This window comes from Pinus tabuliformis, chromosome 4_2 (assembly GCF_031772625.1).
Source record: "Pinus tabuliformis cultivar Carrire ecotype Pingquan chromosome 4_2, CPIR1, whole genome shotgun sequence".
NCBI lineage: Eukaryota > Viridiplantae > Streptophyta > Pinopsida > Pinales > Pinaceae > Pinus > Pinus tabuliformis.
In genome coordinates, this window is record NC_142304.1 from 649,919,518 (window position 1) to 649,932,118 (window position 12,601).

General features: G+C 41.8%; 1 protein-coding gene across 1 annotated transcript; it reads right to left on the bottom strand.

The window, feature by feature from the left end:
• Nucleotides 1-4,415: 4,415 nt before the first annotated feature.
• Nucleotides 4,416-5,057, bottom strand: LOC149171058 (uncharacterized). The gene has a single exon (XM_089425825.1). The coding sequence runs from the start codon at nt 5,055-5,057 to the stop codon at nt 4,416-4,418; it is 642 nt and encodes a 213-aa protein (XP_089281951.1).
• Between the last annotated feature and the right edge of the window lie 7,544 nt (nt 5,058-12,601).

Genomic DNA, 12,601 nt, shown 5'->3' on the forward strand with positions numbered 1-12,601 from the left:
TGGAAAATAAGAAAGTGTGGTCATGATAACCTTGTTATTACAACCATTAAAATAGAATTAGAAAATAAACCATAATATAAATGTGTATATAGAAAGAAGAAAATATACCTAAACGAAATAGAGGCTCTCATCCAAGAATATAATAAAACAAATAAAATAACAAATAAAGTAACAAAGAAAATGAAAATATTATAAACCTCTTATAATCTAATCCAAGAATACACTTAAAAGAAAAATGAAAAATCAAGAAAGTAACAAAGTAATTGTACCAAAAAAAGCTAAGATCATAAACCTCATATATATACATCCATAATTTGAGAACATAAACAACTTCATGTAGATAAAAAGACAACATTAACTTGAAAGACAAACAAAAAATTAAAATTGTCCACTATAACATTGTTATTATATCCATTAAATTATAATATAAAATAAATAAAGTGAAGAAGAAAAACTGTTTAAAAGAAGCACAGGTACTTTTCCAAAAATAAAGTTAAAAAAAAAAAAATTAACATAGTAAATGAACTCATGCCCATTGGCCTTTGGATTAACCATAAATGGTGCACTATTAAAGTGTTACTTATTATAAGTGACAATTTCAAATTTCAAGTAGAGAAAATAATTAAAAAAAAATACACCTAAAAAAAATTCCTTATTTTTTTCATATGATTAAACAAATTTTTTTTTATTTTTTTTTTAACTGTAACGGTTGTAGGATTTTATTTATTCGAATAAGAGGGGTGGGGTCTTTGCCGAGGCAGCCCCGATTACATAGAGAACAGCAAGCTTATTCTGCTTGTGATTTACAGACTTTTCAGGGGGGTTGGTGGAAGTTTTCGTCATTAATAAACAACTGTCCTTTCATAAGCGGGCATCCTTTGTTCGCCATTTGATCAGCTTCGCCATTCAGGTTTCTAAGAATGTGATAGAATTTATATGAGGTGAACTCTTGGATGATTCTTTTCAGTCTTCCCAGAAGTTTGTTGAGTCTTGCATTGTTGAAAAGATCTTCAGCATTTAACTTTCTGATTAGGATCTCTGAATCGCCAAAGGCTTGGAAATCTTTGACTCCCTTTTCTCTTGCAATTAGACAAGCTTTGAGTAGGCCATAGATCTCTGCCTGATTGTTAGAATTCTGTCCTAGTCCCCAATAAAAGTTGTCTCTTGAGATGCCATCCGGAGAGTAGATGACCCCTCCAGCTCCAGCGTTCCCGGGGTTTCCTTTGGATGCTCCGTCAAAGAAGATGGTGGTGAGATTTTTGTATTTCCACCAATTTGTGAAATTTTCCTCAGTTTCTCTTATTCTCCACTTCGGATTAGCTGTTTGAGGGGCTAGATGGAGCTTTCGAGGAGAAGGCTCAAGTGGGCAGAGCCATCTCCTTTCTTCAGGAAGGAGCAGGGGATCTTCTTTATGATACTGTTGTTGCGCTGCTTCCAAGAGTAGTGCTTTGGCTTTGGCTGTAGCTTGAAGAGGAGTATTTCTGTTTCCATTAAAGATTTGATCATTACGAGCCAACCACATCTGCCAACAAACGAATTTTGGAATTGCTGTCCAGATTTTTTTCTAGATGGATTTGTTGGGAATGCTATGAGGATAGATATTATTCCAGGAGGCAAACAGTTCTGCTACTGTAATTTGGGGAAACGGTGGAATCTGCAGGTCCAAGAGGGTGTGCTCCCACACTTCCTTGGCAAAATTGCACTCTAGGAATAAATGCTGGGCTGTTTCAGAGTTGCTTCTGCATAACTCGCACCTGTGTGGTCCTGAAATATTCCTTTTCTCTAGATTGTCGCCAGTGAGAATTTTGTTGTGCACCAACGTCCAGAAGAAGAAGTTCACTTTGGGCAGAGCTAGATTGTCCCAAACAGCCTTCCAAAAGGCTGGTGCATGACTGCTGTTTCTTGGGCTCTGGAGAGCTTTGTATCCAGCTGCTGTGGTGTATGTTCCAGTCGTTCCCCAGGCCCAGCTGTCTCTTATATGCCGATGGTCAGGAGAGGATCCTTCCAGCAATTCAATAAGGCGAATTTTTTGTGGTATTAGCCAGTCTGGGATACCATTGATATCCCAACTGGCCCATTCACCTCTGCTGTCCCAATTCGAGATGTCAAAAAGTCTGATTTTACCTGCATGCATCAGCCTTTCTCTGATATCCTTTATGGCTTCATTTTCTTCCAACGGGTCATTCCCCATTATTCTGTCGCTCCAGATGTTGGCTCTGGTTGTTTCCAGGCACTCTGTATAGATGCTGGTTAAAAAATTCGCCATTTTTACAGCATAGCTTCCATATCTGCGTGCCGATGGCAGAGGAGTCGAACTGCAAGCCTCTGAATGTGGAATTTCGGGAGTATTTTGCCATCATCGTTTTGCTGATCTGGTGATTTGGATCGCTGGCCATTTTCCACAGTAATTTCCCACCCAACGCCAGGTTTACGAGGGTGGGGTCTCGGATTTGAAGGCCCCCCTCTGCTGTCGGCCGTCTGACTGTATCCCAGCGCACTAAATGGCTTTTGTTCTCATTCCCTCTCCCGCCTTGCCATAAAAAATCCCGTAGCAATTTTGATATTTGCTCCGTGACATTCCTGGGGGCCAGCATGAAGGCGGCTTGATAAATTGGAAACGCAGAAAGCTGGGTTTTGATTAGGACTGTTTTCCCTCCTTTGGTAAGCCAGTAGCCTCCCATCGCTTCTATCTTGGATTTGATTTTGCATATTATTTCTGTCCAGAGCGTTCTCCTGTTGGCGCCATTGATAATTGGAAGGCCAAGGTATTTAATTCGATCCCAATTGGCATGACCTCTAAATCCCATGATTTCCGCTATGCTGTTAGTTTCTTGCTGTCCTGTGTTCCAGCTGTAAATTTCGCTCTTTTTTTCATTGATGAGAGCACCTGTGACCCTGCAGTAGCCTTTCAAGATTGTATCGAAGCCTTTGGTGATTCTGGGTGACGCACCTCCAAGGAGAAGAGAGTCATCGGCAAATAGAGCATGGTTCTGGGGTTCTGCATCAGAGGATGATTTGAGTCCAGGAAGAGTGCCAAGAATTCTTTCAGCAGTGAGCCTTCTGCTGAGGGAGTCTGCCATTATAATGTACAGGAAGGGGGAGAGGGGGCATCCTTGCCTAATGCCTCTCCGGGCCTGGAAGAAATTAGAGGGGCGACCATTGACCAGGGGGGCGATCCAGGGGTTTTTTATGCACGCATTTATAAGCTGAACAAAATGAGGCGAGAATCCAAAGGAGAGGAGTACCTTAATGAGAAAAGAGCGATTGACTCTATCAAACGCATTTGCCATGTCTAGTTTAATCAAGATACCTTTCTCATTTCGCTTCACGCTGGTGTGGATTGTCTCCTGGACTTGGATAACATTGTCAAGAATGTGTCTGCCCTCCACAAAGCCGCCTTGAGGACCAGAGATTAGCTTCTTGAGCAATGGCTTGATTCTGCTTGCTAGCAATTTTGCCAGAATTTTGTAGGATGCATTACACAGCGATATGGGTCTAAATCTGGAGAATGTTTCTGGGTTAGATTCTTTGGGGATTAATGCTAGGTACGTAGAGTTGGTGCCTCCACCGATCTTTTCTTTTCTCATGAACCCCTTTATCATTTTTTGGAGATCTCTATTGATGATGTTCCAGCAGACTTTGTAGAAGTGTATCGTGAATCCATCTGGGCCCGACGCCTTATCTGATTCCATGGACCATATAATTTTAATGATTTCCTCCTCTGTTACTTCTCCGTTGAGGGCAGCGTTTTCTTTTGGAGTGATTAGATGAGGGATGTTGGAAAGAAATTCTGCTATTTCCTCCTCGGAAGCCTGTGCTCCTCCACTAAAAAGATTTTGAAAATGGCTATCTGCAGCAGCTTTAACTTGGGCAAAGCCTTTGCTAACTTGGTCCTCTGCTGTCCTTATTTCATAGATGTGATTCTTGTTCAGCCTGGCTCTGTACTGTCTGTGGAAAAAGGAGGTGTTCCGATCACCTGCCTTTAACCACAGACTCCTTGATTTGATTCGCCAGTATTCTTCTTCTTTTCTGAATGATCTGAATGTAGCAGCTTGAGCCTTGGTTTCTTGTTCCAAAAGTTCAGCTGTGATCTCTTTGCTCTCTAATTCCGTTTGTAAAGTCTCCAATGTGCTTACTGCCTCTTTCCTTACGCTGTTTGGAGTAGGAACTGGTTTCCTTATCCAATCCTTCAGTACTTGTTTGGTGGCTTTTAGTTTTTGTTCCCAAACAAAGCTTGGGGACCCTGAGAATGACTTGGCCCAGGCTTCTTTAACAGTATCAAAAAATCCTTCTCTCTCAATCCATAAAGGGCTGAAGTGGAATGGCAAAGGGCCTAGGTTCTCTTCATCTTCAAGGAGCAGTTGGATCGGCTTGTGATCAGAAGCTAACTTGGGTAAGATTTTTGTTTTGATTATCTATTTATCCATGATCAGAGATCCTTGTACCAAAAATCGATCCAAGCGAGCAGAGATATGCTCAGTCCCATTTCTGTTGTTGGACCAGGTATATAGACCGTGAATGGGCTTAAAATCTAAGAGGTCCCAATGCTGCGCTAGCTCTTCCACAAAGGCCAGCATAGGGTCTCTGTTGGTGGAGCCGCCCCTTTTCTCTTTTGTTTTCAATACTATATTGAGATCACCTGCTAGTATTATGTTGCTTGGGGTATGCTGGACTAAAAATGCTGAAAGAGAGGTCCAGCATTCTCTTTTTTCAGTATAAGAAACAGGGACATAGAGATTAAATAAAGAGAAAGACAGCTTACTTGAATATTGTGTGAGCTCCGTGAATATCCAGTGCTGGGTTTCGTGAGATTTATTGAGTGAAAAAGATTCTTTTGACCAGAGGGTTGCCAGTCCTCCGGATGAGCCCCTTGAATTTACTGCTTTGCCTGCACTTTTCTTCCACTTTGACTTGCTAATATCTAGAAGCGCTTGGGCTTCTATCTTCGTCTCTTGAAGCATTAGAATGTCTGCCGATTCTATTTTCAGGAGATCCATGACTGCTTCAGCTTTGGAGGGGTTCCCCAAACCTCTACAGTTCCAAGAGACGAGCTTCATGATTTACTTGAGGAGGGGGATTGGGCCTCCCTTTGAAGGCCTTGGTCTTGTATTTCTTCCAATGGACATTTCTATGGTGGACTGGCTGCCTTGGACTTTGAGTCTCTCAGCTTCCTCTTCCCTTATTTCTTTGCGGGATTTCCTACCTGCTCTTTTAGAGGGGCGTTCAAAGGCTTCATCCTCTGAAGAACCCGCACTGTCTATTGGCTTTTTCCTTGTTACTTCTGCATATGATGGATTGGAGGGGCTACCTTGCACAACGTTTTGAGTAGCTTCTCCCCCTTCTTGGTTTGGTGGTGGATCTTCTGTATTTGCCTTTTTTTCTTGTGTCTTGCCTGTTATGACGGTCTGATCTTTTTTGTTGTTAGTCCTGATTGCATCCATTTCTTGATTGTCGGTCTGATCTTTCTCAGTGTTTTTCGGGAATGTATCCATATCTTGGTTGCTCTTTAAGCTGCCTGGAGCTCCGGAGGTGTGCCCTTTTCCGTTTCCTTTTTTTTGTTGAACAGTCTTTCTAACTTCAGTCCATTGGTCCTCTTTTGCTTTGTCTATTTGGTCTTCTGCTTTTTTCTTGCAATGCTTCGCAAAATGGCCGTGCTCATGGCAATGTCTGCATTTGAAAGGGAGCTGTTCATAATCCAGTTCCTGTATGTGAGTCCACCCAGCAACAGAGAGCTTTATTGCTTCAGGCAAACCCTCTTCTAGGTCAACCTCTACGCAGATTCGGGCGCATGTGTACTGGTCTTTCCTTGCTGCCTGGTCTATGTATTTTCCAAGCGCATTACCAATGATCTGGAGGGTTTTTTGATTCCAACAGTGCAGGGGCAGGTGGGGAAGGCGCACCCACACTGGGACAGAGGAGGGAACATCCTGTGAGGGGTCGAAGTCAGGAGACCATTTGTTAAGATACAGGCCTTGTGGTCCCATGAAGTAAGGGCCATTTCTGAAGATAAGACTTCTGTCTTCCGGGTTCTCAAAGACAAATACGAAGAACCCTTTGCCCACAAAATAGCTCTTGACCCCGTCTTTAATCAGAGGAGACCAATTTCTTTGGGTCCAGTTCTCGATCGCTTTTGGAGAAGGCCAGAGACCCGTGAACTGGCCTATTAATCCTCTTTCTGCTAGGTTCAGTGCTGCCTTGCATGTTTCTTCTTCAGGAAGGGCAACCGTAGGAATCGATCCAAGTTTCTTGACGAACTTCTGCTGGCTTGCCGTGAGGGGGCGTTTCTGACTTGCGGCTATTAGAGCTTTGAATGCTGATATTTCAGGAGGAGGTGGGGCAGAGCCCCCGCTGGATTCCATGGCATCCGCGGGGTCACGCTGGCTTGCTCCCAACAGCCCAAACTATCCAGTTCAAGCAGGCGGATTTTGCCAATATCCCAGATATGGTGAGCTCTGATTCACGTAAGGGAGAAGCAGGCAGGCTCCAATCTTGCAGCGAGGGGGCCGAGGCTGGCCTGCGGCCAGAGTTCGGCAGCTAGGTCTTCAGACTTGTCGTAGGGCTATAACCTGTCTAAGTAATCACAAAAACCTTCCAGACAAGAATTAAGATGAGGCAGTCTTAAACAAACACCAACGAATTGAACAAAATTCTTGTGTTCAAATTTATTTCTACAAAGATTAATTAAACAAAAAATTATAAATAACAAATAAATAGACCAAAACAAAATGACATCCACATATAAGAAATTTTATTATTGATTTAAATATATATATATATATATATATATATACATATATATATTTAATTAATATTATCAAATTTATATAATTGAATTTTTCTATTTTATTTGTTTATATATAAAATAGCTTATTATAATAATAATAATTTAATCTAATTTATATTTAATATTATTCCCGAAAGAGTGCTCCGTAATTGCATCTCCTACAATTGCACACAAAGCCCCAACTCTTGCACTTACCTTGGCACTGCAGTAAGGGAACGAGGACATCAAAGTAAGGATGGTAATCTCTTCTCCTTTCCCATGCGTTTATGCGTGAATAAAAATGGTGCTTCCCACTTCAATCTAGCTCATAAAGCCCCAACTCTTGCACTTACCTTGGCACTGCAGTAAGGGAACGAGGACATCAAAGTAAGGGATGGTAATCTCTTCTCCCTTCCCGATGCGTTTATGCGTGAATAAAAATGGTGCTTCGCACTTCAATCTAGCTCGAGTTCGGAAAGTAGAAATGGTTTATGAAGGACTACAACAACCAGACATTCGTAAAACAACAATAACGTTGACTGAGATTGGCTTTATATGGTTTATTTTGAAGCAAACATATTCTCGACATCAACAACCAAAAATACACTGCCAGAAGGTTGGCCTCCAAGGTATTCATGAAGCACTCTACACAGGCGTGCAAAATCGACATCAACAACCAAAAATACATGGCCAGAAAGTTGGCCTCCAAGGTATTCATGAAGCGCTCTACACAGGCTTTCAAAATTTAAATTTTGAATTTTAAATTTCAAATAGGAGGGTTGCATTAGTGAGGTGATGTATAGCCATCCCATTTGCAAAATCTTAGTGACTTTTCCACCGAGTTGAGAGTGTTCGTTAGTCTCGGCGAGCCCATATGAAATACAGATACAAACGTGAAGTGATTGTGTTTTTTCTGACTTCGGCAGGGGATGGGCCTTCATGTTTATGTAAATATATGGTAACGAATATGATTAGGGGTCCAACTGGCACGTCATCAACTTGCAGGTTAATATGAAATACAGATACAAACGTGAAGTGATTGTGTTTTTTCTGACTTCGGCGGGGGACGGGCCCTGATGTTTATGTAAATATATGGTAACGAATATGATTAGGGGTCCAACTGGCACGTCATCAACTTGCAGGTTAAGAGAAAGAAGACGTTGTTGCCAATGACGCCGGAGTGATAAGGACCTACCTTGAATGCAGTAAAGATTCAAGACTCCATGGATTTTTGGGTGTAACCTGTGCAAAATGTTGTAGCATAATTCGTAAGTGAGTACCACGTTTCTTGTGTATGGATGAGTAGAGAGAAAAAAATTAAGGTCAGAAAAAATATGAATGTGATTTCAAATTAATGGTGTAAAATGACCTAAAAGGAAACAAATATATATATGGTTGGATTTAAATTCTCTTATTCTATTGAAATACTTGAAGTGTGGTGGCCCCCAACGTCGGTTTGATCAGCAAATTGATTAATGTTATCTATTTTTTATAACAACACAATTTTCTAGTCAAAATAAAGCTCAGATTTGGAATGTCAAGCTATATTGAGAAATTTGAAAAATAGTTTTATTAAAAACATGAATTGCAATGTAAAAATTCCATGGGTTATGGAATCACTAAGCATCACTAGAGGGAGGAATATCACATGGACAACGTTTTATTCTAGCTTGTGGCCATATTAAAACATTGACTTTGAAGAAAAGCATTATGATAGATGTAAAGCTATGACAGCTCATTTAAGGTTGTTTCCACATGAGAGCATGCTTAGGGTAGCCTATATAGAATCGTCCCTAGGAATATATAGGTTTAAAGGAAAATGACGAAAGTCATGCTGATATAAAGAAGGAAACATTACCATTGAAAACAAGCAAGTGTGGGCTTGATAACATTGTTATTTTAGGTATTGAAACAAAAATGAAGAATAAACCATAAACTAAAAAAATAAATATAAAATAGATGAAATAAAGAAAAAAATCTACGTAAAAGAAGAGGCCCTCATCCAAGAATACACTAAAAAAGAAAGAAAGTAACAAAGCAAATGTACCAAAAATTTCCAAGATAAATGTCCTAAGCTTTTTGATATAACCCTAATAGAAGAAGGTATTTAAAAAAAATGAAAAGTTAATAAAGTAAAAAAGTAATGTACCAAAGAAAAAAATTCTAAGGTAAAAGTTATAAACCTTTTATATGACAACCACAAAGGAAAACACAAACAATGTGGTGGATATTAAAAATTCCATATTATTAACATGGAAAATAAGAAAGTGTGGCCATGATAATCTTGTTATTACAACCATTAAATTAGAATTAGAAAATGAACCATAATATATATGTATATATAGGAAAAACAAATATATCTAAAAGAAAGAGGCTCTCATCCAAGAATATAATAAAAAATAAATAATTAACAGATAAAGTAACAAAGGAAATGCAAATATTCTAAACCTCTTATAACCTAAACGAAGAATACACTAAAAAAATAAATGAAAAGTTAAAGAGAGTAACAAAGTAAATGTACCAAAAAAAATCTAAGATCATAAACCTGATATATATAAATCTATAATTTTAGAACATAAACAACTTCATGGAAGACAAAAAAAAAAGCCCAAGATTACATTGTTATTATAGCCATTAAAATAAACAAAATGAAGAAGAAAATATATTTAAAACAAGCATAGGTAATAGGCAATTGTCAAAGAATAAAAAAAAATAAATTAAAATTAACATAGTAAGCGCACCTATGTCCACTGGACTAAAAAAAATTAACATAGTAAATGCACCTATGTCCACTGGACTTTGATTGACCATGAATGGTGCACTATAAAAGTATCACTCATTATAAGTAATTTTTTTTTCTTTTTTGATAAGTACCCAAGGGGGATTTGAACCAGTGACCTGTCACAAGGTGTAAGGTCCTCGGGTGCGTGGGTGAACCGGGCGCGCAGGCGTGCACAGCAAGTTGGGCTGCACGACCCGGGCGCGCGCACACGGGCAAGTTGTGGTGGCGACAATGTGACGGTCATCCGACGAAGTGTGCGACTGCGGTTAAACGTTATGCGAGCTCCTTTGAAGTATGCGATGACACTTATGCACATATATGAGTGAGCAAGCATGTTTATATGCGTGGTGCATGAGTTAACATGCGTGGAGGCCGACCTATGTGTAGGAGGAGCCGACGTGCGTGTGGAGAGCATTTGCGATGGCGTTTGGGGCGTTGGGTGAGTCGGCTGGGCAGCCAGACTTCACCCACGCTTGTGTATATATTGGTGGATGCGTGGAGTCATTCCACCATCATTCGATCACACACATCTTCACTCTAAGGAAGAAGTGCGCAGTTCTCTAGTGCGTAGTTCAAGAGGGGAGGCGCACATCTCATGCGCTGGTCTTGGGTGAACGCATGATGAAGGAAAGTCGTACTTAATGTTGGGCGAAGGTGCAGGCGAGGGTGCGCCCGTGGTTGGAGAAGGGCGTGCACGGGTGTGTGGTGCCCGCATTGTGCGATGACTTGGCGTGGGTGTCTTGGCGACTCGGGTGAGCGCCCGCCCACCGTGCAAGTGTGCACGAAGGTGAACGAAGGTTGGAACCGGAGGTCGTAGAGTTGGGCATGCGGTACTACTTGCTGTTCATACGATTTGGGCATTTGTTAAGAGTTGGCAAATAAGACTGCGTGTTGGCAGGGATACACGGTTTGGGCGTTTGCGACCAAACAAAGAGCAAACCGGCAAAGACGTGTGACGAGGTGAACGATGCGTTGGAGAGTCGTGCGGCGACCGTGCGGAGGTGCCGACGAGGTGGGCAACCGAGTTTGCCGTGTGGGCAGGGATACACGATTTGGGCGTTTGCGACCAAACGAAGAGCAAACCGGTGAAGACGTGCGACGAGGTGAACGACGGGTTGGAGAGTCATGCGGCGACTGTGCGGAGGTGCCGACGAGGTGGGCAACCGAGTTTGCTGAAGTTGTGAAAATTGACTAAGTGTAAATTTGGGGTTTCCCAAGATTTAACTTGTACATTGTAAAAGCAAAGTTTATATTATATATTGATTCGGGCAGCCTCATATTGTAGGGAGTTTCCCCTCCCTTTATACTGTGCAATTGTCTTCGTTTATGATTGTTGTTGATAATGAATGAGTATGGGTGTTCATTGGTATAAAGGATAAACATAATAATACTTGGTTGCGAAACACAAACTAAGTAGGAGAAAGTGAATTAAGGTGTAGTCCACGAACATAAGTATTGGTGAAAAGAAAGTGTTTGGTGGTGCCGCACCTCGCTATAAGCGGTTGAAAGACTACCGCAGGTGTAGGGGTGTGACAGCTGGTATCAGAGCTCGGTTGGAGCTGGTAAGCAAGGTTGCTCGTGACGAAGTGACAGTGGAAGCAAGTACTTGCAGGTGAAGGAACCTAGTTTCACATACAAGTGGAACAAGGGCCAGTTCATGGTTGCAGGGGACTTGGTGAAGCTGGTGAATGGTAAAACAGGTTTAGCAGGGGTGAAGCTTAGTGCTTGGGCCAAGCTGAACGACAAGACATGGCAGGCTTGGAAGAATGTGAAGGGAAGCTCTTGCTTACCTTGTACAGTTTGAAGAGGTTGAAAGAGGAGAATCCCCAGATTCAGAAGGAACTTGAAGTCTTGGAAAAAAATGTTGAAGACGAACTTCTTCAACTTGGTTGGACAATGGAGCAAGATGAAGTTGCAGATTGTGCAAACAAGGAAGAGGAAGCCGTGATAGTTGAAGATGTTGCAGACATAACCATGATGGAGGATGAACTTGAGATTGATCAAGTTGGACCAGGATCGTGCAGTTTACAGACATGGATGGATGAGGATACTCATATGGAGGAGCCTCATGATCATGATGAAAAGCAAGGATTGTTGATTGTTGCAGGACTTGTTGGGGTTGTTTGTGACCTTATGGTAGAAGGTACAAAGGCCCGTGACAAGGGAGGAACATGATGATCATTGTCGAGGATTGGGTCATGCTTTAGCCACTTTGGCTAAGTGCCCGGCATGACTCATGGACAGATTGAAGGGCACACACTTGAGTTGCTTTGGTGGACTTCTCATGGCCGAGACCAAGAGCAAGTCTTGGTGGAACCTTCAGTCGGGGAGCTATGATGGAAGGGACTCGTGATGATGATGATATGGTTGGGTGACCAAGTTCACTAGACCGAAGATTGCAGACTTGGATGAGGATGACTAATTGTTGTGGTGGGTCTACTTGGTTGGACTACATGGGCAACTTAGTCATGGACATCAGGTTGGAGACATGGAGCATGGCAGTCTGATGCAAGGACATTATGCAAGAGCACTTGTAGAGGTGTCACTTATGGACATCCAATGAGGAGTGCTAAGGCAGGGATGTTGTGCAGATGGATTTGCTAGTGTGACATGGAGACTTATTACTTATGAGCCGATGGAGAGGTTGTGCACTCATGTACAACAAGACCATAAACTTGGATGGAGTTATGAGAAGACTATGGAGCATTCCTACTACATGGAGAGCTGAGGCATCTTGCAGAGAGCTTTGGGCCGAGACTTGTATGCTTGCTAGGGTGTTGGTTGGGGATGACTTATGGAGCTCATGATGACATGAGATTGTTGTGACTTTTGGGGACTTCATACATGGTGGACTTAGAGGATTTGATGCATTGAGGAGCTGTGGTCAGAGACTTTGATGCAGGATGGGGTGCATACTTTTGAGTACATGTATGGGAATGGCTTGAAAGAGTGACTTGATGTGGAGGATCGATATGAGACACTTTGGAGTGATGGAGTTACGATGATGATGATGCCTTGGTGGAAACACTTGGGCATTGGTTGAGCCGAGACTCAAC